The sequence below is a fragment of the Notamacropus eugenii genome, chromosome 2 (assembly GCF_028372415.1).
Source record: "Notamacropus eugenii isolate mMacEug1 chromosome 2, mMacEug1.pri_v2, whole genome shotgun sequence".
NCBI classification, from domain to species: Eukaryota; Metazoa; Chordata; class Mammalia; order Diprotodontia; family Macropodidae; genus Notamacropus; species Notamacropus eugenii.
In genome coordinates, this window is record NC_092873.1 from 371,983,126 (window position 1) to 372,010,587 (window position 27,462).

The following is a 27,462-nucleotide window of genomic DNA, read 5'->3' on the forward strand; positions in this document are numbered from 1 at the left end:
CCTCTGGAAGGCGTTGTACTTGATGACTTCTGAGATTCCTTTAACTCTAAATCTCAGTTCCTAAGACTATGAAAAGAAAAATTAAGCCAGAGATGACCCACAACGCAGAGGTTGATGACTTTGAAGAGGCTGTTCAGGACAGCTGGAAGACGGACGACAAGTGCTTTTGATGAGTAATTTCTAATGATGGCAAGGTCAGGGCTTGACACTAATTCAGTGAGTGAAAGAAGCAGAGGGAAGAGTGGGAACTGAGGTTAAGGAGCTGAAAGTTCAGATTGTTATGAAGATAGTTAAGTCATCCAGAACGATGATGAAACTAGAATGACAATGTGTCTGTAAACTAAGTGATAAAGTCACCTAGGGGTAAGTTAGAAGAATGTCATAGAGGTCAGTAGATGTTAGAATTAAGAATTCAAAAATAGTTGATTTAATCTGACTCTTGTGAACTACGAAGTTTGGGAAAGTTCTTGAGATCATGGCAGAACAAAGGTCTGTAAATAGCAGTAGGAAGTAACTGGCACCTCTTCCTGATGTACTCTAGGATCAGCGAACAAATGTGAATTTCTTTTTAAAAAAACAATTTAATGAAAATTACCATGTTCTCTGAAACAAAATTTGTAAAAAATAAAAATAATTTAATGAAAATTATGTATTCTCTAAAATAAAATTTATAACTTTATCTAATTGTTTGGAATTTCCTGTAGTAGGTAGAAATCAGATGAAACTTCCTATTAATTTTAGTTCCTAACTGTAAAAATAAAAGACCAACTTTTAATAGTATTGTCAAATCCTAAAATAAATCAAAGCCACAAGTTGAGGAATAAAAGCCAACAGGGTAGCAAACCTGCCACCCTGGCAGATGTCCAGTGGATTTTCCCAACCAAAAAGACCCACGAAACAGTTTTTTATAGTTTTAAGAGGAGAGAGGGAGGAGATAGGTGAAGTAGCAAGGTCTGGTCAAGGAAAGCTGCTTCATTCTGGCTGTTTTGCCCTTCATACCTTGAATCCCAATGGCCGAGGGATGCGGGAGCAGGGAGTCATAGAGTCTGAGATCCAGCATGAGCTCAGCTCCCTTCTAGGCAAACTCCCTTGGGTGGGTGGCTGGGTGGGTGAGTCGGGAGGAAACCACCCTAGGGTGTGTTTCAGCTCAACCTAATCAAGAGTAAATATCTTAAGAGTAGGAATGTAAGGACATTACTGAAATTCTGACATCACAAGGGTCATTTAAGTGAGTGGTAAATAATATTACATTTGATATTAACAGTTTCTGTCCTTATATTAACAATTTTTTATCAGAACTATAGGTTGTTTCCTTTTGCATTTTCATTGATAGAAATAATCTTTAGGAAAATTTTGCTGAGAGATGCTATGTATAAATAAATATTGTTTATTATTAAAGATTTGTTATATTTTCCTAAATTACTTTGTATCTTATTTGAAGAAACTAGACCAACCTTTTTCCTAAAGCTAACATTCTCTTTGTCTTTTAAAGGAACTCCCACCTTACCTTGGCAAATTGGAGGTAACATTTCAAAAAGGTAATATTTTCCACTGTCATCCTAAACACTTGTGTCATTAACGTGTCCTATTGTATCTAGAAACCGAAACAAATATTTGCTCAGTATTGATTCTGGTAATGTAGATAAACTGTCAATGACTTTGGGTGGAGCCTCATGTGTTGGCTGAGTTACTGGACTGGGATCTCTTGTTTCTGACGAGTAAAACTTCCAGTTCATCTAGAAGTGATTAAGCCCAGGGAGAACTGATTCATTCTATCAAGTTTGCCTAGGGATTATTGTCACCACCCACCAAATTTGTTAACTTATAGGGAGAACCTTAATTGTCAAATAAACGGAATATCATGTTGGCCATTCAATGCATTCTCTTCCTAATAGGGGCACTTTGGGGAACTCAATTGAATTTGGAAAACTGCTTGATGAAAAAAAAAAAATCTGCAATCACATATATATTAAACATGTGCTGGGCACTTGTGTGAGGCCCTGAGGATACATGAATGAAACAATCTCTACTTATAAGGAACTTAGATTCTAATAGGAGAGACCATGAGCATATATACAAATATATACAGATAAATATAAAGTAAACAAATAAGTTTATATACAAAGTAATTAAATATAAGGTAGTTTGGAAAGGAGGGGACTGGCAGCTGGAAAAATCAGAAAAGGCTTCATTTGAAGATGATTCCTGAGCTGCATCTTTCCTCCATCCTCCCAATGAAAATATGTGTTTATTTTTAAACTGAATGATGTTAGCAGATACTAAGTTCTAGTATTCCTGAGAATAGAGAAAAATGATTGAAAAACCATAATAGAAAATAGTTCCATAACATTTCAGATTTAATTGTTTTAGTGAATGTAGTCACAGAAGAAATACTGAATAACAGCAATATATTCTTTATTTTTTGTATGTGTTTACTTGCATATTAATAAGACACCTCTATTTTCTAATGTAAACCCCTTGAGAATAGGGATTTACTAAAAAGTGCATAAAGTTTGTGTCCCCTCCAGTACCTAAAACTATGTTTGCCTTCAGGAAATGTTTTCTGGTTTTCAGACAGAAGTGAGTCCTCTCTCCATTGAAATCTGATATTACTTTGTAGTTCTTTTATATACTCTCTATTGTATTCATTTGAGTTTATGCCTTATCCTTGCTCCCTTACTAGATTATAAATTCCCTGAGGAAATGGATAATGGGAGTATATATCTATAGATATCCCTCAAATCCTGATATTGTGTATTCATTCTACATAATTCATAATCCACCCAGGGAAAAGGTTTCCCAGTTTTTCCAGCATCCTAGGATAGACCCATCTGAGTAGTGATCAGTACTCATCTAGGCCAACTTGCCTCCTTTCCATCTGTATCCTTTGCTAGCTTATTTGGGCTGTAGCAATAGCAAAGACCCTGAAAATCGTCTCAACTTTCTGTAAGCCTTTTTTGTTGTAGTTGTATCATTTCTAGTTCAAGGACCATTCTGCTTGGCCTAAAAAAAATGAAAATAAGTTGAATAGCCTTACTTTCCTTCCTCATTCATGCTGTTTTCCCCTCTTTTCCCTCTCTCCCATCCCTAGCGCTGGTCTTGTTCCTGCTTTGTACCTCTTTACTAAACAAAAAACAACCCCTCAATTTCCTCACCAGCTTTTGTGTTCTGTCTGACGCTATTCTGATCTGCCTCAGCTTTCATGTTCTTAATGTGCCTTTTAAAACTGTTTAAGTTGGTCGTCAAGTTCCTTGTGTGTCCACCTCCCTTGCTTAACTTTCCTAGATTTTCTGCTAGCCTAGATAGCTTTTAATTTAACATCTTTAACAAAACTTTTTCTTTTTTTAAAAAAAGATTTAGTGTTTTATTTTTCCCCAATTACGTGTAAAAACAGTTTTAGATATTTATTTTTAAAATTTTAAGTTCCAAATTCTCTCCCTCCCTTGAATACACCTTTTTCTTCCCATGTACCTCTACTCTTTAATGGAGTGCTGAGGTTAATCCTTCAACCATTCTGACTTGTTTGATCTTTGTCTAATTCTCATTTTTCCCTCCTTCCTAATGCCTACCCTGGATCCCATCTTGCTTAAGTTTCTAGGGACCATAATTCATATCCTGAAGGAATTTTGTTTGGTTGTCATGGTGATTTTATATTATCTATATCTAGGGGATATAAACTGAAAATTTAAGTTGAAGACACCTAATTGGTACTGTGGTTAAAGTTCTAGGTCTGAAATCAGGAAGACCTGAATTCAAATCCAGTCTCACACAATTATTAGCTATGTGACTGGGCAAGTCACTTTACCTGTGTTTGCTTCAGTTTCCTCATCTGTAAAATGAGGATAATAAAAGCACCTACCTCCCAAGTTTGTTGCGAGGATCAAATGAGATAACAGTTTTAAAGCACTTAGCACATAGTAAGCACTATATGAATATTAGCTATTATTAAGTTAGATTATGCGTAATTTTTTCTAGGCACCTCAAAATAGAGATCAATCTTTTCTCATTCACCTGCTGCTTCTCTTTTAAAAACACCAATTAGGGGACTTTGTAGATCTGTAACAGAAAAAAAATAACATTTTCATTTGCTTTAGGATTTGAGATGATAGATTAAAAGGAGCTGTGCAAACAGGAAAGGGAATATGATTGACCTGGCTCATAGTGGTTGGGTAAATAAAGAGAGCCCAAAGGGCTATGGGAAAGTAAAGTGGAAATACTACTGTGAGTATCCCTCCCACACAAGCATCAGGTGGAAGGTGCTTCCAGTTTTTCATGAAATGATTTTTTTCTTTGAAGAGTACAACCCTAGGTTGATTCCTCAGCAAACAACTTGGATTATCTCTTTACCTTATCTGAACATTTAGTTGTTAACTTTAATAACTTAAGAAACAATTGTTGACATTTAGAGCAAGAATTTTTGGTTGTGGTGAAGATATTTTAGAGAAGCGTCTCTAAAGCTCTGCCTTTTTCCAAGTAGCAAGATAATGGACATGATTCTACCAATTAGATGCAAGTGCTTGATTTCTTTGAGGTGAACTAACTTTCATGTAGTTAAGTGATGAATGAGGCAGATGAGCTTAAATATACTCTCCATAGTTGAGCAGGATTACTTCCCTCTCATCTGTAAGACTCGAAGCCATTGTGTCACATGGTATAATGCTTATTTTTTCAGGAAGCCAAAGTGAGGGAGAAGACAAGCGCATTCCATTACTGAAGGAAGTGTTTGAGGCCTTTCCTCACACTCCAGTGAACATTGATATCAAAGTCAATAACAATCTGCTGATTAAGAAGGTATCTTTTTTATTATGAACTTTATTACTTCCTCTGGCTATGTTGCCTCAGACTTTACAACCTAAATGGAACTAGGGTAAGTGACCTCTTAGAGAGTCATTGCTGTTTTAAAGCCTTTTTATGGGTGAGCCTGTTTTTAGATTGAGCTTGAAAGCTGAAAGCCTAGGCATTTGCTATTTAAGTAATTGACATATCATTTTAAATTGGCTTCTTCATTTTACAGCTGTTTAGGCAGGAGTTTATGTTTAGTCTTTAATTAATTAGAAAAATGAGAAATATTGATAATTTTTAGTTTGTGAGAGAATCTCATTACATCATTTGGTGTTTCAGGTAGCTTAATTTTAGATCACTCACATACTTTAAAATACAGTTGGATGGGAATGAAATCTTTTTTTAAAATGAAAATAGTTGAATGGAATTGGACAAATATGTGAGACTTTGATTTTTCAAATGCAGGTTTCAGAGTTGGTAACTCAATACAAACGAGAACACTTGACAGTGTGGGGCAACGCCAAATATGAAATCGTAGAAAAGTGTCACAAAGAGGTAAGCTCCCTCCAAAACCCAGAATGATTCACTTCTTTTGTTATTGTGCCTATGAAAGATTACAGTGGTTATTTTTATTTCTAGTAATTCCAGAGCAGTTGTTGTTCTGGTACTTATATTAAAAAAAAAAGACATAGCATTGGGTAGAAGCCGTGGGTCAGCAGAGACAGTTTTGCTTGATAGTGGAGGCCTTAGGTTTGGGCCATACGTCTTTAAGTTCATTTCAGAATTCTTGACATCACAAATTAATATTTAGTAATAACATTCTTTTATTCAAAACTGAAGGAGATAACAGGTCTTCCTTTCTTTTTTTAACATACTTCCATAGATGTTTGTTTTAATTAGAAATTTCCTGTTTAATTGGAATTGAAAGGGAATCCTGATTTAAGTTTTGTAGCATAAGTGTCTCTTCCTTCTCCCCCAGCTTGGCATTCTGCCAACTGAATAGTTTCTGGTCAGAAAAAAAGTGTGTTATGTGTTTAGGTATATAAAAATAGAATACAACCCAGTGGGGCCCCCACCTCCCCATCCCAAGTAAAATACTAAGAATTACAATTTTGGTAAGGCCTCCTTGTATAGAAAAGCTAATATGAAAATCCAGAAGTCTTATACTTCTGTTTAGACCTTTACTGAGTTGAATGTGATACACATACAATGTAGGACAAGAAGAGTATGATGAATTGGATGGGGGATTGTCCCCTGCAGTGTAAGGAGAGAGAGAGAGACACAGAGAGAGAGAGAGACAGAGACAGAGACAGAGACAGAGAGAGACAACTAGAGAGAGAAAGCAGACCTAGCCCTAGCTGGTCAGTCTCAGCTCTATTCCTAAGATCTAGAAGCCTCAGGTTTGGGAAAATTCTTACTAAAAAGCCAGCTCTCTTATCAATCATCTTCAAATATCACAATTTTTAGCAACAATCACAAGCACAACAGTGCCCCCCAAGCATTTTCAGAGACAGGGAATAACAGTGTCTCTGGTTAGTTTGCCTAATACATCCCAACTGACCAATTACTCTGTGCTTTTTTATTTCTGGCCTCTTGACAACATTTTAAATAAGTTGTCCACATGCTTTGTATTCTAATTCACTCAATAACTTTTATTGACAACCAACAATTTATACCATGACTTTATAAGCATTCCAGTCATTACTACTTAATTGTTAATTTTCTTGGTAATTATAAAGTATTTCACTTACTTTGTGGTTTAAGCTTTTGTGGGCTGGCTTACAGAACCTTAACTTCCATATGAGTGCTTAATAATGTCTGCTAATTTGGATCTCAGCCTTGGCACCTGCAGGTCACCCTGCATGGAGTAAGAAGGACATGTGGTGGGCTTGGGGCATGCTTCATGCATAGGCATCTCTAGGCCATGTCTGCCAGAAGAAGGGGACCCAGTGTCTTGGGTAACCTCAGTATCCTATGGGCTAGCTATTCATGTGTGTGAAAGTTTGCAAGACTTGTTTATAACTGGAGAATACTTGTATTAAGCTTTAATATGTATCCTACTGAAATTTTAAGGATTACCTGCTAGGCCTGTCTTGTTAAGTAGTTGTGAAATAATGCATAATATTATACATGTGTGTTTTGTAGAATTCAGATATCCCCATTCTCTTCAGTCTACAACGTGTTCTGCTCATTCTTGGCCTGTTCTACACTGGCCTCTTGCCCTTTGTGCCCATCTGTGAGCAGTTTTTTGAAATTCCAATGCCTTCTATAATATTGAAGTAAGTGGCTACCCTGTTTTTGTTTTTGTGATTTATCATTATAATGACAGGAGAGTTGCAGGTAAAATCCCATAAAAATCAATACCATTACAAAGGAAAGCTTTGTATACAAACCTGTTTCCACATTCTACTGTGACTTATATTGATTCTTTGTTACTCTATTTGACCAGTCACAGTAAAATCTTAATAAGTCCAATAATGCTTAGTGTGGTTCTAAGTTAATCATTTTTCTGTGTTTGTGCTGCACACTTTGTAAGTAGAACGAGAGGGAAAGGAAAAGAGATGCCTTGAGTTGAAGCAAAACTACCTGACCCTTGGAGTCAGAAGCCTTGGGTTTGAGTTCTGGCTCTGATACTCATGGTGTGCCCCTGGCCAAGTCACTTTACTTGTCTGTGACTTGGTTTTATCATCTGTAAAATGGGGATAATAATACTTGCATTATCTACCTGCCTCATGAATTTTCTGTGAGCAAAGCCTTTTAGCTTAAAATGAGTTATTATAATACTAATATTTACAAAAAGTGATCGTGGGGGGCAGAGATGGATGTGTTAAAATATAAATGTATGGAATCTTACCAGCCATCAAGCAGCACTGGCCCTTCAGTGGTACTCATCCTTTTTCACTTCAAACATCCCAACAGCCTCACCTGAAAAGTTTATCAGACTCTCAAATCACCCACCAAAACAACTACCAAAAAGATCTGGAGCTTGGAGAAAGAACAGGGTAGGGAAGGTGTGTATGTGATACCTCCCCAAGTCCCCTACGGAATACAAAGCCTTGCTTTTTGAAGAAACAGATCAGCTCTCTCTCAAGGTCCTGCAGCCTGAGAATATGATCTCTAGCAATGTATTCATTGTAACAATTCCCTCACAACAAAAGAATTTGGAGTGATTGCAGAATTCATTGCGTTGGGATTTTACCTGTATTAAAAGACTGCATCAACCCCAAAGCAGAAATGCAAAAATAACAAATAATTATGTGTGCAGTATTCATTTAAAACATTAGTGGATGGTGTTGTAGTTGCCTCCTATGGTTTCAGTTTTCCAATTTGGTTTTTGTTTATTCTTTTCATTCATTAGCATGTTTCTTCTTGGTAGCCATTTCTAAAAACAAAACAAAACCCTCCTCACAAAAGAATGCTCCTCCCTTCATGGTGTATTTTTTAAGTTAGCACTTAGGCCACAAATTCCCTCTACCCTTCTGCCCTCGTGATTGACTGCTTTCCTTTAGCACAGAATGGAATCTTAATTCTTTTAAATGAGTATTTCTGAGGGTTCCCTTTACAAGCAGATGCTAGTGAGACCAGGAATTTTAATGTATGTACAGATCGATTCCTTTTTCCTAGAAGTGATTGTGTGTTGAGAGGAGAAGCAGTGAATATGCTGATGTGCAAATTTGCTGATGTATAAATTTGTAGCCTTAAGTATTTTTTAGTTGTTTCTGTGAACAGTTACAAGAATTTCCTAGGGCAAGACCCTAATTATACTCAACATGCTGGTTTGAGTTTGAGCTAAGAATCTCTTAAAGGGGAATAAGGTGATTGATTCCTTCAAAAGGAAGGAGAGCTCCAGCTTGGGCCAGGTGGGTTGAATTGGGTAAGAAACAATGAAGGTTCCGAGGGAAAGAGGCAGCCTTGTAAATAAGCGAGAGTATTTTAGAAAAACCGGATTCATAGAGAAACAAAACATAAGATGAGTGATCCACAAAGGAGGGTCTAGAATCAGGGATGGGAACCTGTGGATTTCTAGGTCCTTGGGTACAGCCTTTTGACTGAATCTAAGTTTTGTGAAGTTTGGATTCAGTCAAAGGACTGTACTTCAGACCCTAGAGGGTAACCTGTGGCCTCGAGGCTGCAGGCTCCCCACCCCTGGTTCTAGGTGACTAGTCCAAACTCTAAAGTATAAGAACAACAGATAGAAAACAGGAAGAGTGGAATTAGGGAGAGGGACAGAGAATGGAATCCATGATGTGCTGATAAAGATGCTGGCTCAGATCACGTAACTTTCATTTGGAAGATGACATATTTCTTTTTAGCCAGGAGAATGGCATATGGAGACTGGAAGAGAAAGCTTATCCTAGGCTTAATGGTGGAAATAACAAGATAAACTTGCAAGAATAGAAACCCCAAGGAGTCTCATACTGAAAAAGAAAATAACAGAAAGTACCAGTACTAATTATACCAAATTGGTAGCATAAACTTCTCTCTTGTTAGAGTAAAGCACCTGAATGGTGCTGGGTTATAATAGATCATTTAAGAGAAAAAGGTTCTAAAGAAAAAAGAAAGTGAGGCAAGGACAGCAACAGAGACTGAATAATAAATCTTCTCCCCTCCCCAACCCTTTACTCTTGGGCCCTGGAAACCGAAAGTTAACCTGAAACCAGCATTAACTGTGGCTTTAGAGACTGATTGCCTCTTGGGAGCAGAGATAAGGGAAGGGGAAATAAAGGGGTGTGGAGACTGTTTAGTACATTGGTGAACTCTTGTTAATTTGTAGTTTTAATTTTATTTTTTTCTCAGGCTGAAGGAACCACACAGTGTATCAAGAAGTCAAAAATTTCTCATCTGGTTGGCTGACAGGTAAAATTTTTAATTTCTTTAAAAAATATAACTTAGTAAATTTTGTATTAAGTACCCTTGTATCCATTGCATTTGGAAATGAAGGTGATTTTAAACCAAAAGATTAATAAAAAAGCATTTTAATTATTGTATATCTACAATATATGTCAATGGATTTAAGTGAATCACTCGAAGAACTATAATATCATAGAATTTTTTTTGGTAAATAGTATTTTTTCCAATTCTATATAAAGATAGTTTTCAATATTCATTTTTTATAAGATTTTGAGTTTAAAATTTTTTCTGCCTCCCTTTCCCCAAGACAACGAGCACTCCAATATAAGTTATACTTGTGCAATCATGTAAATATATTTCTCTATTAGTCATGTTGTGAAAGGAAAAACAGAACAAAAGGAAAAAAACACAAAAAAAAGTGAAAACGGTATATTTGATTTGCATTCACCCTCCATAGTTCTTTCTCTGAATGTGCAATATCATAGAATTTTTGGAGCTATAAGGGTCATTATGAATCATATAGTCTAATGCCCTCATCTTTCTCTCCCTTCCTTCCTTCCTTCCTTTCCTCCCTCACTCCCTCACTTCAATTGGGGTTAAATGAGAGGGTCATACAAGGTAGTGTCAGATTGTATTTGGACTTGGGTCTTCCTGACTCCAGGGTCAGTGCTCTATCTAGCCACCTAACTGCCCCTTGTCTAATGCCTTTGTTTTAAAAAGGGGGAAACTAAGGCTCAGTTTATGACTTGCTTAACTTGTAAAGCTAGATAGCAGGAAAGCCAGGACTAGAGCTCAGGTCTAATAACTAATAGTAAATAGAGTTTTTTTCAGTACTGCTTAACAGTCAGAAGCTGTTAAGGTACATTAAGAATTAAGTATAATTAATTATCACATGTAGAAAAACACATTGTTTAATTACTAAGTTCCTAAATGTTTGTCTGGAAAAATAAAGATATAGGATCTTTTAAGATTTTCTATATAAGATATAGAAAAATAAAAATATAGAATCAAGATCCCATAGAGGGGGGTGGGGAAAAAATCCTACAAATGGAAATGAAGCCCTCCTTGGGGTGGTTGTCTGCTTTAGAGAAATCTTTCTCTTAAAAAAATTTAATATTCCATTATAATCACATACTACACCACTTGGTTAGCTATTCCCCAATTGATGGGCATCCCTTCAATTTCTAATTCTTAGCCAGCACAAAAAGAGCTGCTATAAATACTTTTGTACAACACAGTTTGCTCTCCAGAATGGTTGCATCTGTAAACAACTCCACCAACAGTGCATTAGTGTCCCAGTTTTCCCATATCCTCTCCAACATCCACCATTTTCCTTTTTTGTCATATTAGTCAATCTTATAAGTTTGAAGTGGTACCTCAGAGTTGTTTCAATTTGCAGAAAAATCTTTTTTTTCTAGGATAACTTGACTTCATTTTAGATAAATACTGTAAAGCAATTATACTTTGTTTTGTCTAAAACTGATCCCTGGTTGTTGCAGTAGATGAATAGTCTTATATCCCAACTCTTGTTTGCTTAGCATTCCTTTCACAGGGCCTTGGGAAGTTCTTTAATCTCCCCTTCTCTCTGTACCTCAGGATCCAATTTAATTTAACATTGGTCTGTCACATTCAGTTTGTATACCAGCTCTTTCACCACTTTCTCACTAGCTGTTGTTGGTTTATCATTGTGGTAGATAAGAAATGTGTAAATGACAAGTGTTATACTCATTTACTGTTAATTTGTGATGCCTCTCACTTCCTCTGATGAATGTGCTTGGCCTTGAAATTCAGGTGCATATTTTCTTATGAAGGAAGTCTCTAATTTTGAAGACACATGTTGTATTCCAGAAGTTCATTTATAAGTCAGGACGTGTGTGGAACTGATAACACGTTTTCCCATTGACGCATCAGTGGGGGATGGGTTCTCAAGTTGGACTGCAGAGGCCCATTTGACCCATGATGTAGATGAATTAGAATACAAATTGTGGCATATGCCCTAATGGCCTTAACTTCCTTTTTCTTTGGAAACTTGGGAGGCCAATAATACATCTCTTCCTACTCTAGCTGGAAGGGTGAGAAGAGGGATTGGTTTTCTCCTGCTGCATCTCACCCAGGGTAGGAGGAGCTGGATTGGAGAGGCTCCAGGGAATGAAAGGAAACCTCAAGTTTTCCAAGATTTGACATAAAGTGGAGGAAAGTCTCGGTATCTGTGACAAAGAGTCTTAAGCTGGGGCAACTTTCAGAACGTAGGTGGTCAGGACTTAAGATTCCATCAGGACTAAGTGGAAGGCTCTTTGTCCTCACCTTCACTGCCTAGACTCCCCAGCTCCCTTCAAGATCAGCTGCTTCTGTCCTTCCTCCACCCCAATGTGACTTCCTTTGAAAAAAATTTGCTTTTAAGGACATATGTGGTTTCCTCAGATTGCCCTGAATGTAGGGACTTTCTTGTTTGTTATTGTATCCCTACTTCCATATCCATAACATCCATAGTAGTATCCTGTTGCTTAATGAATTTGCTTCATTGAGTGACCTTATGCTGTTAGCTAGGCACAAAGGAAGTGCTGGGTTGAAGATAAAACCCTAAATATTATTCTGTTTTTTCTTTATAGGTTGCTAATGAGGAAAGCCTTATTTGACCACCTCACTGCCCGAGGCATTCAGGTATATTTCTGGAAAACACACAGAGGCTATCTTCTAATCATATTCTTGCAAGCAGGATAGCAGTCTTTTTTTATTTACACTTTATTTTAGGATAGCTAATTTTAGCATACGGAAAAGAACTTTTAGTGACAGACAAGAACTTTGGGCTGGTTTTGGAATCCACACCAATTAATGATTTATTAAAATGCTTGCTAAGGCAAATGCTGGTGCTAAGAATACAAAGATGCAAAACAGAATGTATAATCCTTAATGCATACAAATAAGCAACTATAATACAAGGTAATAATCATAGCTAACATTTATTTGGTGCTTACTTGTGTGCCAGGCTCTATGCTAAGCACTTTACAATTCTGATCCCATTTGATCCTCACAACAATCCCGAGAGGTCAATACTTTTGTTATCCCCATTTTACAGATGAGGAAGCTGAGACAAAGGGAATGAGTGATTTACCCAGGGTGACACAGCTAGTAAGAGTCTTCAGGCCAGATATGAAAGAATATAATTCCATACAGAGGAAGGTTACAGGGAAGGCTTCATGGAGATGACACAGGAACTGAGGCTTGGAGGAAGAGGATTTCAGCACATGGTGACACAGGTTGGGTAAACCTGAACAAGTCACCTGTCTTCTTAGTGACCCAGACAACTCACTTAAGACTGTAAGTTGTAGAGCATTCATGTTCCAGGCACAGTTTCTAAGTGCTGGGAAGACAATTTCAAGAAGAAAAACAGGCTCAAGGTGCTTACGTTCTATCTAAGGAGGAAAGACAACATATAAAAGGAAGCTTCAGGCAGGTGGGCTGGGAAGCAAAGGAACCTGGTGCAGAATCATGGAAGAGAAGACTTGAAATGCAGCCTAGAGAGGAATGAGAAGAGACCAGCCCAGGCCCCTCCTTAAATGAAGGCTTTGGGAGTATCCCCTCCCAAAAAAGAGAAGGAAAGAAATAAACATAATCAGATTTTTACATTGTCAGTTTACTTTGGCAGTGAAGACTGATCTGAAGATGGGGAGAGAGGGGAGATGGGAAGACTAGTTGGGAGGCCATTGCGTTAGATCAGATAATAGATAATAGGGTCTAAACTAAGATAGTAGCAGGGGTAATGGAAAGGACAGGATTGATGCTGAACATTGTGCAGATATAATGGACATAAATGGAGGGGACTAGTCAAAGACAATTTCTAAGTTTTGAACATGGTTGGATTAGGAGAATGGTGCTGCTTTCCACAGAAATAAAGAAAGTTAAGCAGGAGGCAGACTTTAGAGAGAAGATGGATTTATTTTTAGGTGTGTTCAGGTTAAGATGTTTGAGGGACATCTGGCTAGAGATGTTCCTGGTTGGGAATTCTAGACTGGAACTCAGGGAAAGGGTCAGTTCTGAAACCATAGACTGAGGAATTATCCTGTTGGTGATCATTGAAAGCATGAGGTTGCCAGGTAGCCTTGGGGGACAGTCTTGCTTAGGAGAGAAATAAATCAGAGAAGTAGGCAGAGAAGGGGAGAGGTCAGAGTACTAGGAGGAGGGGGGAAGAGAGAGAAAAGGAGGGAGAAGGAAGAGAGGAAAAGAGAGAGATGAGGAAGAGAGAGGGAGGGAGAGGAAGGGGTTGGGGAGTAGTGTCATAGAGGCCAAGGGAGGAGAGAAGTAGGAACACTGCTCAGCAGTGTCAGAGATATCAAGGAAGATGAAATGGAGAAGAGGCCATTAGATTTAGCAAGTGAGTTATTGGTGACATTTGAAGAGACTGGTGTGGTGAATGGTGGAGACACAAAGGGGGATGGAGTGGTAGAGGCCAGCGTATAAGAGTTAAGGAGTAAATTACTTGGTGAGAAGGTAGTGTTATTCAGTTGTTTTCAGTCCTGTCCTAGTCTCCATGATCCCATTTTGGGGTTTGGTTTGCCATTCCTTCTCCAGTTAATTTTATAGATGAGGAATCTAAGGGAAACAGGGTCAAGTGACTTGCCCAGGGTGACATAGCTCTACGTGTCTGAGACCAGATTTGAACTTAGGAAGATAGTCCTCCTGACTCCAGGCCTAGCACTCTGTGTACTATGGTGCCACTTAGCTGCCTAGTGAATGGGTAGAAACAGATCTTTTTAGAAGTCTGGCAGTGAAAAGAGAGTTAGTAATTCAGAAAAATAGGGTTAAAGGAAGGATTTTGTTTGTTTGTTTGATTTTTTCACTCCTGCCCCTGCATTTGCTTTAGCTGGCTCACTGAATGGTTGACAGAAGAGGGCTTTGGGTGTTCTACTTTGTTTTTAGTATAGATTCAGTAGAAATTTATTTTGGAATGTGAGAGAGCTGGGAACAGAGGACGTATTATCTGAACTTAGATTTTCATGTATATAAAGGTGGAAATGACCAAGAGGGAGGGATCCCAACCTTGATCCCACATTGGTAAGTGGGATCAAAGTTGAATTTTTCTGAATGGTTAATGAATTTTAAAAATCTTGTACAAGGTTCCTGACCAAATGCATTGGGATTGCAGTGATTGAGTGCTATTATGTGAAGGCAAAGTGTGCTCTGTCTTTTTTACATTTTTGCTTATTCTTCTATCTTTAGGTATATGTTTGGGTACTAAATGAAGAGCACGAATACAAAAAAGCTTTTGATTTGGGAGCAACTGGGGTGATGACAGACTATCCAACAAAGCTTAAGGAATTTTTACATAATTATACATAAGTCAGCATAAAAAAGGCATTCGAAGAAGACTAAGGAATATTCTTTTTTTCAGCATCACTTAAATAAGCCGTTTCCAGAATGGTATAAGATGTAATCAACTGAGTTTCGTTACCTCATTTTTAAACCTGGTTCACAATGTAGAAACTACAATGTATATTTATTTTAAAGTATATTCCAGATTTTATGTTTGTACGTGATTTGTTTAGAAAGCTAACATTGATTGGGATAGAGCATGAAGAAGATGAATAGTGGATCAAGATTTCTGTGTTCTGTCTATTACAAGCAATTTGCAAATCAAAGTCTAACACTAACAGACTAGGTAAAATCCGGGACTTTGAAGGGCTTTGACATTCACCAAGCTGAGATCAGTTAATTGGTAAAATGAAATTATTGAAAAACTGCAGCCATTCTTAAATTGGCTCTTTATTTCTGGACATGTTGCTAATCTGCACAGTGAGGAAGAAATGAGTAGAAGAAGCAGTTAAAAAAGCCCACAAAAAAACCCAATGCCGTAGTACCTGACAAGACACACACTGTGATCAGTTGTGAGTCTCATAGAAATAATTGAAAATACCACCACTTGACCAGAAACAAAATCTATAGACTGAATTAATTTTTCTTTGGCTGTTGTTATATACTTTTGTTAGTAAGAATGTTAGACTAATGTTTGAAGTCTTTTGGGGCGCGTGTGTGGATGTGTGTGTGTGTGTACATATGTATGTACATATGTGCATACTTACCATCAAACTATGGCTAACTTTGTTTTCATTGTAAACATTGCAAAATAAATTTGTAGGTTATTATTGAGATTAGGGCCTCTCAAGAGATGGAAGATTATAATTTGTTACATGGCCTAATTGTATTTTGTGGGCCTATTTTTGGATGTACAAAACCACTTTGACTCCTTGGCATCTTCATAATGTTAAAGAAGTGACATCATTATTTCTATACTTTTGGATAACTCCACCTGATCTGTATCCACCGTTTTGCTAACCCAAGTAGTCCCTTTTGAGTGTTAGCTAGAAATAAGATTTCCTAATGTTCTAAGACCTTCTCTCTCAACCTTTCTTCTATAACTCCATGTAAATCTATTTCTAATCCTTTTGGTTATTTGTCATCAGTGGGGCCTCTGACCTCTGGTCAGCAGTAGACCATGCTCTATGGTAGGGCAGGTGAGATCTCCAGACACTTGTCATTTGTAAACCATGTTCTCATGAAGGATAATCATTCTTTCCCATGAGGGTAAAAATAGCATTTTTTTTTTTGAACAGAAATAAAGTTTTCCAAGGACATGCTGAAGTCTCTTGTGTGTGTTTGTTTTTAACTGGCATAGCACCAAACAGGCTCTGAAATTTTTAACTGAACTTAACAGTTTGTGAATTAATTGATAAAGGTGAGCCCATGCACCTGAAATTTACTTCTAGACTAAGGAAAAGGTAGGAGAAAGTAGCTAATTAACATACTTAGTAACTTGATACTGTTTAGTTAATGAGAAGACTGGAGGCGTAGTAGGGGAAAAGGGAAAAATAGGACCTCAAGGGCACCTGGTTCTGTGTACAGTAATATCTCATCAATCCTGCTCTAAGTAGGTAACAAGGCGCCCCACATAACAATATGCTCTAGAGGAACAGGTGCCTGACCCAGAGCCTAAAGGGACCTGGGTTCCAATCCCCTGATTCTTACTATATGTCTTTAACTACTTCTCTGCCTATTTTCTTCATCTGAAATGGAAATCCTAATATCTAAAGTACTTACCTCATAGGTCATTGGTGAGGATCAAATGAAATGAAGGATATATTTATTATTCTTTGTGAGCCTTAAAAATCTATTCCAAATGTCAATTCCTATTATAGGGAAGTAAGGACAATCATCCATGGTTGCAGTTGTGACCACTTCAAATATCAAAACTGTGTTTATTGTAAGTATTGTTGACAGGAAGCTTTCTGAGATGCATTATACATTTCAATGCCTTTTTAAAGAGAAGACGGGGCAGCTAGGTGATACAGTGAATAGAGCACCAGTGCAGGAGTCAGGAGGACCTGAGTTCAAATCTCATCTCAGACTCTTGACACTCACTAGGTATGTGACCTTGGGGAAGTCACTTAACCCCAATTGCCTTATCCTGGGTCATCTCCTGTCGTCCTGATGAATATCTGGTCACTGGATTCAGATGGCTCTGGAGGAGAAGTGAGGCTGGTGACCTGCACAGCCCTCACTCAGTCAAAGTAAATTCAAGTGCAAGTCATGTCGTTATTTCTCTGATGGCATGGTCATCTTCGGCAATGAAGGATGAACACACAAAGAGAAGATAACTGAATATAATTTGATCTTTCCTTGGTGTTACAAGGTCATCATTTTGAACATCTAGGCTTTGAACTCGGTGCTCATACAATTTTGCACTCATATTTAAAGTGTCTCGGCCACCTCTCCCATCAGGCTATCAGCTGTCACTTCTGTAATCTGACACCCGTCCCTAAGAATTCTGTGGCTTCTCTGGTTTGCTGTTTCTGATATCTTTAAGGACCAGAAAGCCAAATAGCCAAGCTTATTCAGAATTAATATTAAATCATTAAGGCACGCATGTTAAATAAATGATGAGGTAGTGTGTGAGAGAATGAATAGAAGGCTGCATCAGAGAGAGACTTTTCTCATTGAGAGCCTTCTAGATTGGTGATGAGAGGCATTTGTGTTTGTCCTTAGTTCTTGAAGAAGTCCATGACATCAAGATGATGACATGACTTGCAGCTGACTTTGATTTGAGTGAGGGAGGGCTGTGCAAGGTCACCAACCTCACTTTCTTCTCCTGAGCCATCTAGGTCTCATGGCCAGATATTCATCAGGATGACTGGAGATGGCCCAGGATACAATGTGAAAACTTGGCCCTTTCAAGCTAAGCAAGGTCTTATAGCATTCTCACTTCGAGTGAGATACACCCATTCAATGAATAGGCTTCTTTAAGTAGTTGCTCAAGGGATGGCCTATTTAATAAAAAAAAAAAGAAATCAAACTGGGAGGAGAAGATCATCAGGGTTCCTGGGTAAAAGAGAAATGGGAAGACCAAGGATTTGTAGGTAGAGGACCATTCAAAACACCTGCTTTTTACTACCAGCGTGAACTTTGTCTCAGTTTTTCTCACCTCTAAAATGAGGAGGTTGAATTTAGGTTTGGAATGATGTCTTGGAGGAAGACTTGAATTTGCCAAAGGTCTGTTTGGGATAAATAGATTGCTGTAGATACCACTTTGTGATTTGTGGACATCTGCTTTTCGAAGCTGACTGTAGCCCTTGAGTTAGAGATTTTTAAAATGTTATATTTCCCATTTTGTTGATGAAGAAACTGAGACTGAGAGACATTATGTGTCTTGCCCTGTAGTCAATCATCTGTCCAGTAAATAAACAGTAGAGCTGGGGCTGAACCCAAATCTCAGGATTCCAAATTCAAGTGCTCTTTTTATTAGCTACTGATATCATTTGGGGAAGCTGGGTGGTACAGTGGATAGAGTGCTGGGCCTGGATCGTTTTCCTGAGTTCAGATGTGGCCTCAGTCACTTACTAGCTGTGTGACCCTAGGCAAGTCACTTAACCACGTTTGCCCCAGTTACCTCATCTGTAAACTGAACTGGAGAAGGAAATGGCAAACCACTCCAGTATCTAGTGTGGTCAATAGTGTGAATAATGTGGGAAAGAGAGTTCCTTTAATTTTTTACTTTGTTTTATATTTTGAGTAATGGAGGAATCATCAAGATAGATTTAAAGCTTCTTGAGGGCAGGGACCCAACTCTTAGATTTTCTTTTATCCCCACCGTGTAATATAATGCCATAAAGATGTGTGTGTGTATAATATGTATGTGTGTGTGTATGTATGTATGGTAGGTACTCAAACTGGTCCTGTGTTTTTTTTAAATATATAGACATATAGATAAAAATAGATATAGATATGTGTCTATGTGTGTGAGTGTGTGTAATGGGTAATCAAACTCATGGTAGCAGTCCCCATTAAAATATTTTGTCTCTCATTGATCACATTTATTCAGTGCCTTCTTGTTTTTGGAACTAATTAGGTTTTGGAAAGTGAATTTAACTGTGTGTGTGGCCTAGCAAATACTTCATTCTTCTAGTACTTATTAAGCACTGTGGTTTTCTTAGAAATAGGTTTAGATTTGCAGTGCACACATTGGTGGTTGTCCTTTGTCCTTGGAGAGGACCAAAATGACATCACTATGCTAAAGTCAAGTTTCAGTGTGTCTGACTGGGGCTGATCAGACCAACATAGCTCAGAATGCTCTACCACAGGTTGGACACAAATAGTCCATATGAATGTTTGGGATGGATTCTCTATATTTCATATCCTGTGTTTCCTTTGAGCCGTCTCAATTCTGCTTTGCTCACAGAGCACAAAACCTTCTCTGATGTGGGCACACCATGCTGAGCGGTCCCGTGCCAGTGTCTCTCATGTCACACAATCAATTCCAAAGTTCTTAAGAGAGACCTTGAGAGTCTCCCTGTATTGCTTCTTCTCCCCACCATATGAACACTTGCCATGTTCTTTAGAGAGAGATAATTTCCTTCTTGCAGGAATTTGTACTCCTTATTCATGTAACCAGTACTAGTTGGATGATCCTCCTCTAAATTGTGAACTGTGTTGATCAAATAATTAAACCTTCCCCAGACAAAAGAAAAGTTGTAGCTCATTCAGTTGGAAATGCTTTTACAATTTTAAATAGCCCCTCAAAACCTATAGCATAAATATTGATTAATCACAGTTGACCTATTAAAATGAAAAGAAAATACCGATTAAAACAAGATTTAAAAGAAGTATCACACTAAGGTATAGAGTGGTGCCTTTGCTTTCATCTCTACTTTATATTTTTAAAAAGCTGCTAACTTAATTGAGCTGCAAACTCACTCAGATGTTTCTTAGGGTCAAAAGAGATGAGAAAAGCTCATGAGCAGCTTTCTTCCAGCCTTTGTCTTTTTAGAATAAGATGTTATCTTTACTTCCTAATGAGCTCTGAGACTAACTTTCCTGGTAATTAGCTGTTCTTTCCTTTGCCACTAACTCCCTCTTTCCTTCCTTCTCTTTTTCCTACATTGTTCTTTCATATACCCTTACAAAAAGAAGATGAGATGAGAGACAATTTAAAGCATGGAGTCATGGTTAGAGCCTAGTAATTCAACTTTCCAGTAAGATTACACTTGCCAAGCCTAGCTAATTAACACTGAAGTGATATATTTAGCCAAACTGTATTTTATAATAGAGTTGCACTCTACCTAGCTACAATAATTTTCCTGCCTCCTACAAACTTAAGTTCTTAAACCTTTTTCCCATAGACCATTTCAAGAAATACACTTGGGTGTGATCAGTTTCCTCAACATTATTTATTCTACTTAACCCTTGTTTTTCTAGACTAGAGCAAATTTACATTGAACCTTGTTGATTTTTTTTTTTCATCAATAGCTCTTCCAGGTTATATATGTATGACTTGAGCTTGGTACAAAATGTTATTTGCAGTGAGCTTTTCTGTCTTTTGGGAGGGGGAGGTAGGGGAGAGAATTTCATCTTCATTGCTATATCCATTGGCTTTACAGACAAATGACTCATCTACATTGTCACTAGCCCAAACCCTAATCTCATATCTCTTGACTGTTAGCTTCCCCCAAATTAAATTTCTTACCTTTCCCTAAAAACCCTATTCTGTCAGTGGCAGTCTCCCATATTTGGAACCACTGTATTATCTTTTCACATTGAATTCCTATCTAGTCCGTGTCTGCAGTCTCTCACATCCTTCCCCACCTCTTTTTCCCCACTGTTATCACCTCATTGCTACAGGCTCTCACTGACACCCAGTCAGCATCTTACCTAACAGGTCTATTTGTACTCTCTTCCCATTTCTTTTACACCTTCCATCCTTCATCTTACTACCAGGATAATTTTAGGAAGAGATCTGGTCATCTTCTCAGACTCATCCACTGATTTCATAGTGCAGACTAAGGAAAATTTAAGCATCTTTGCCTGGCATTCAATGCCCCTAGGAATTCGGTACCACAAACAGCCTTATCCTTGTTTGGTTCTCTATTGTCAAACCAAACTACTCCTTTGCCGTTATACACACCCCTTTTCTCTTGCCCCCGCACTAATGTTTACGCTGTTTCATATTCCTGGAAATTTTCTGAAGTAAAACTCAAATACTACCTCCTCCATGAAGTCTTCCTTGACCTGCCAGTAATGACTTCTTCTACTGCCCTCAGACCTCACACACAACATTTTGTTTGTGCTTGTCTTTGGTATTCAGCTAGGTATTATTTTGTATTTTAATTATTTATGTGTGTTATGAAATCCTCGGGAAATTTGTAAGGATCATACATTTTCTTGAAGAGATGTTGGCCCTCTTTCAGGCAGAATCCTACTTAATATTATCTAATTTTGATGCCCAAGAAGAACAAAAAAAAGCGTTGTAATTTAGATAATGATGACCAGCTTCAAGTTCTTTAAGTATTCATTAGAAACAAAAAATTTCATTCAAGTCTGAATCTTTTAAAATTTGTTGATTGAGATTAAAACTTGGTTGAATGGATACATATATAGGATTTGGAGCTGGAAGGAATCTAAGGTCACTTGATCAGCTCCCTTACTTCACAGATGAGGAGAAGCCCAAGTATTTGTCATTTCCCCCAAACTATGCAAGTACTAAATAGAGGCTGTGATTTTAATTCAGGTCCTGTACTACGCCATCAGGAATAAAAGAAGAAAGCATCCTGTAGAGACTGATTTATCATGTGTAAACCTCTAAAACAGTTTTTGGTAAAGAGTTGGGATAAATTTGGATTTTCAAGATAAATTCAGTTCTAGGCCAACTCTTTCACTTAAAAAAACAAAACAGAGCTGGTGAAGTATGTTCAGTTGCTTACCTCCTATAGGCCCCAGTTTCCTAATTGGTAAAAATGAGGAAATTGGATAGGAGGAGATCTCTAATGTCCCTATCAATTTTCTGATTCTAGGATACTACTTCTGACCTACTTCTGACTCCAGGAGAGTGCTTGTTTAAACTTTGCAGATCACTCAAGTATCATACATAACACATTCTTAGTGTTTCACAGAATATGAAAATTAAGAGGTCATCTAGACCAAGGTATCTTAAACTTTTTCCACTTTTGAACCCTTTTTGGGTTTTGGCAGCTTTAGTTAGCCTTACTTTGCCATGATGGCATGCAAAATGCAAAGTGCGCATGCTTTGTGTTCAGAACCAAGGGTACAGTAAAGTTGTGAGATGCAACACAGACAACTACTGCCAAAAATGCCTTGGATTCATTGCGCATTTTATTTTTAATTAATTTTTGGTTGTTGCACTTTCGGAAACCTTTTACTGTTGCCATATTTTTCGTGACCCATATCGGGTTGTGACCCACAGTCTAAGAAGCACTGACCTAGACTAACCTGAATGTAAAAAAGGAAAAATGCCCGCCCCCAATTAATATGCTTTACAAATGCTCAACCAACCTTTGCCAGCAGACCACGTTATAAGGGAGAACACACTACCTCCACAGACAGCCCATTCCACTTTTTTTAAAAGTGTTTCCCTACATCAAGCTTAAATTTTTAGCTCTTGCTTTTGGTCGTATCTGTGACCAAATAGAAGAAGACTAATCCATCTTCCACTTGAAAGCCTTTCAGATACTTTAAGACAGCTCTCATATCTGCTCCCCACTCCACATTCTCTTTGACCTAAACAACATTCCTATTGACTTCCATTGAACCTCATATGGAACGTCAGACCTTTCTTCAATCTGCTTGCCCTCTGGGCACTCTTCCAGGTTGTTCATATCCTTTCCAAGATGTGGTCCCAAAGCTGAATATAATACTCTTAATGATCAGAGTATACTACGGTGAGTTATCTTCATTATTCCTTGATACTTAATGTAGTCCAAGGTTGCATTGGCCTACTTGGTTGCTATGTCACACTGTTGAGTTCTAGTAAGCTTCTGGACACTGAAAGGTGTGACTCCTCCCCAACTCCTAGATTGCTAATGTGCCTCCCTCACCTTGCACTTGGAAATTGATTTTTTGAAATTTGAAATGTGTAAGATTTTCCATATATCCCTGTTACATTTTATCATATTAGGTTTGGTCCATTGTTCTACCTTGCCACAATCTTTATGAGTTCCAACTGTGTGGTCCAGAATATTAGCTAACCCTCCCAGATTTGTGTCCTTACCAAGTTTAATGAGAATGCTATTTGAATAAATGTATGAATAAATGGGGAGGAGGATCTACTAAGAGCTTACCAAGTGCAAAGTAGTGGGAATACTAATAGAAAAGTAAGACTACCCCTGCTTACATTCCAGTGGGGGGAATTCAACACATATGGAAGATTTCATTCAGTTGCAAGTCAGAGGGAAAGGTCCTGTGGCCCGTGGGGGGGTGAGGGGGAGAGTAGCCAAGGAGATGGGAATGCCTTTGCTTTAATGTCATTTCTATGAATAAAATTGTATCAGTTTCTGATGCACTATTTTGACAGTGGCAAGGATTTTGGTGACAAAAACTTTCTTTTCTGGGTGTTCAGAAGCTGTAGCTGTAAGCACCGGCAGGAACAATTGCCAGGTTACATCCCCACAGGGTTTGGTTGCTTTCCAGGATGATGGCTATGGGTACTAGACTGAAAGCATTACGATTTCCAAGACTCTTGGGTTCAGGATTCTAGCCTTCTCCTTTGAGGTGGGAGAAGAGATGTGAGTTAAGGTGATGGTGATGGTGCTGGTTTGACTTGCCTGGTACATCTCCTATCTCCCCTTTAAGATACCTTGCTACTTTGGCTAGTCTGGCTTGCCTGTCCTATATCTAAAACAATGGAAAGATATCCACAGCACCAGGTTAAGAATAGCTCCCTGGTGTACTCCAGTGTCAGAATTAACATCAAACTAAGTAGCTGGACTTCCAACCAGTTCCTAATCCACTTAATTGTTTTCTCCTTTGGTGCAGTGATCTCCAAAGTATGAGGACTACAATATCTCTTGAATCTGTCCCACTTCCTTCATTTACACAGCTGCTATTCAAATTCATCTCCTCATCATCTCTCACCTGAACTGTAGCAATGAACTATAAGCCTCAAGTCTTTCCCCTTTTCCAAACCATCCTCTACGTAGTACTGGCCAAAGTGATTTCCCAATGTGGGAATATGATCATGTCACACCCTCATCTTCCCGCCCCCCCCAGCCAAACTCCAGTGTGTGTGTATTGCTTCTAGGATCATATATAAATTCCACTGTTTGGAATTTAAGCATATTTACAACCAAGTTCTATCCTACCCTTCCAGCCTTATTACATGTTACTCCCCACTTCCTGTACTCTGTAGTCCAGCCAAACTATCCACCTTACTGTTTTGTACAGAAACACAACTAAAATACCCAAATAATAATAGAAAATTAAGGTACAATAACACTATCCACTAAACTTACCATCTAAAGAATGGATTTACATTGAAACTTTTCTACTGAATTGAAATCAGAGAAAGATTGTTTTACTTAAAAAAATTTATTTTCGTATGGTGAATATATATATATAGAAAAACAGGAATCCTGGAAATGTTGTGTTCATTAATGGTTCTGATGTACTGACTTAATATTTTGCATCTTTCAATAAAAAGTATCTTTAAAAGATTCACCTGCCTTACTAGACACACTGAATAATAACAACTACTCTGTCCAGACACCTTCCTTTCCCCAAGGACATAGATAGGGTTTTAAAAAACAAAAAGCACATTCTCACTAAAAGTGTTAATATTTTAAGAAAAACAATGAGGTTTTATACCATTTATTTTAAAACACAAATATTTCATTTTTTATCCTTTTAAAATGTCCATTTTTATGTGTTGTATAATGTAAACTGTCAGTGCAGAAATAGATGTATAATCTGCATTATCATATTTATTATAAGAATTGTAATATGCTGTTCAAAATTTTTTTTTTAACTGAGAGCCAGGGAGCATGATCCAAAAGCTAAAAACCAATTGATCTTAGCCTACTTCTGTCCATCTTTTTCACAAGAATAGTATGGGATCCTTTATCAAAGGGCAGCTAGGTGGCACCATAGTTCACAGAGTGCTGGGCCTGGAGTCAGGGAAGTCTTCCTGAGTTCAAGTCTTGCCTCAGATACTTACCAGCTGTGTGACTTTGGGAAAGTCACTTAACCATTTTGCCTCATTTTCCTCATCTCTAAAATGAACTGGAGAAGGGAATGTAAACCACTTCAGTGTCTTTGCCAAGAAAACCTCTTTGCCAAGAAAATGTGGTCAGAAAAAGAGTTGAACATAACTGAAATGGTCGAACAACAACACTTTAGCAAAACTTTATTAAAATCTAAATAAACTATATCTATAGAACCAGTTTAGTAAATTAACCTGTCAGAAAATGAAATAAAATTAGTCTAACATGACTCTCTTAAAAGTTACAGAGGCTCTTTTGATCATTCTTTTTCTTTACTTTCACTAACTGTATCTTTAATAGTAAATTCTAGAATATGGCTAGTAATTGAAGTCAAGTTTACTGGTCTATAGTTTGCAAAATCTATTTTTTCCTCCTTCCATTTAAAAGAAACCGGGATACTGTTTGTCCTAAACTTTTGATACTCCAATTACTTGCCACAGTCTTTTCAAGATCTTTAACAGTGGTTTAAGGGTCACTACTGCTAGTTTTTTTTTTTTATTAATACTTTTGATGCCTTGGAATTTTTCTTCCTCCCTCTTCCCTTTGAGTTTATCCCTTTTGATTAGATTTCTAAGACTTCAGATAAATACACTTTTATCAGCTCTTAAGTGCACTCTATTTCTGACCAGGAACCCACCATTACTATATTTTAAGTCATAGTTCAGAAATCTAAATCTCAACTATTTTTATAATCAACTGTTTACTTTCCAAATAATGCCTTTATCTTTTGAAACCTTTGTCTTCAATGTGTAGCAGGGGAGAAAATACCATCTATCCCTAGTGTCAGTTTCTTGTCCAAAACTTTATAATTTTTAGCAATGCTTAACAAGTTCTTTCTGACAGTATTTTTTTGTACCTAACTGAATCAGTAGTCATGGATTATGGTCATTCTATTTGATAACGCTTGGTTACACGTCCTCAAAGATGCCAGACCTTTCATGTTAACATGTTGACTAACAGCTGCCTTTACCAACCACTACTACTTGGCTCTTCTTTCTCTGACTCTTACTAAATATTCTCCCATCTAACAGCACCTGTGCCTCCACATCATTATTCCTTGGAGAGCAAGTAGTTGTTGTTTCTTCAGAGAATCTATCTTCCTCCTCTTCAGGAAAGTTTCAGTGTTGTTTATTTCCTGCAGGTTCACTGATCTTTCTTTCCCTTAAAAAGTCATCCAATCCAATAGTATTTTATAGTTGAGGACACTGAGGCCCAGAGAGATGAAAAGACGTGTATCACATGGCAGAACTGTGATATAAACCCAGATCCTCTGATTCAGAATTAAGGGTCCTTTCTATTCACTGCTTCTCGTAACTTTGAATGTGAAGAAGCATCCCTTGAACTCTTTTAATTTCCCTCCAGGAGGGAGACCATCCTGTACTCTTGGCTATCAATTACCCATTCAGTGTTAGTGTCTGTAGCATTCTCACTGCTTTTCAGGGAGAATTAGATCTCAGCAAGAGAAACCTTTAACTGCTACCTCTTTTACATTGTAAATGAAAAAAGAAAGTAAATTTCACCCATAGTTTCATTGTGAATAATCTGGTATTTGCCTTTGATTGCCTTTTTTCTAATCAACAGTTTCTGGTAACTGACTTCCAAATCCCATTGGATTTCTCCCATCCTCTCATCAAATTTCTATACATGATCATATAATTGAGTAGAATGGTTCTAGTTCTTCTTTAGTTTTTACTGCCTGACCTCTGATAATAGACCATTTTCTCTCCAAGAAGCTTGGAGTTTCTAAATTCTTAACTCATACAGATATGTATACATATACACACATAAATGCATGCATATATGTACATATATATCAATATACAATATACTAGTGTTTCTATGAAATTATGAGATGCTCAAGTAGACACTACCTCAGAAGTCAGCCAATTAATAATGTTTTAAAACTGGGAATTCTGGGAAGGTACTTGTTAAGATTTCTTGGAGAAAGAAGCTAGAATGAGGAGTCAGGATTGCAGAGTTTGTGAGTTCTCTGCCTTAGGATCCTGTGGGCAGAAGCCCAGAAGTCCGGGTGTTTTGTCCCCCAAGCCATCCTCTTCTAGACTAGGATGCACAGCATCCTGTTGCAGCAGCTGTTGTAGCTGTTGAGGATGTTGCTAATGATGGTAGGTGAGATAAGGCGTTCCCACTGGCTACCACCCTCCACTCCCCAGACAATTTCCTTCTTTCTTGCCTTCCAAAGGAGAAGGAAATAACTCCCATTAACTGAGCGACAACTCTTGAGTTTTCTGTCTCCCTTCTTTCCGCAAAAGTCGGGGTGGAAGGGGAGATATAA

At 37.8% G+C, this 27,462-nt stretch overlaps 1 protein-coding gene across 2 annotated transcripts in view; it reads left to right on the top strand.

Annotated features, from left to right (window-relative positions):
• Window positions 1-16,262, top strand: part of GDPD1 (glycerophosphodiester phosphodiesterase domain containing 1) — a 50,087-nt gene extending 33,825 nt beyond the window's left edge. For both annotated transcript variants that reach the window (XM_072646868.1, XM_072646869.1), the window contains 7 exons: window positions 1,493-1,538; window positions 4,673-4,791; window positions 5,248-5,337; window positions 6,928-7,061; window positions 9,580-9,639; window positions 12,243-12,294; window positions 14,851-16,262. In XM_072646868.1, the coding sequence (XP_072502969.1) occupies window positions 1,493-1,538; window positions 4,673-4,791; window positions 5,248-5,337; window positions 6,928-7,061; window positions 9,580-9,639; window positions 12,243-12,294; window positions 14,851-14,970 (621 nt within the window). In that variant the 3' untranslated portion in view covers window positions 14,971-16,262. The remainder of the gene's footprint in view (window positions 1-1,492; window positions 1,539-4,672; window positions 4,792-5,247; window positions 5,338-6,927; window positions 7,062-9,579; window positions 9,640-12,242; window positions 12,295-14,850) is intronic.
• Window positions 16,263-27,462: the final 11,200 nt, after the last annotated feature.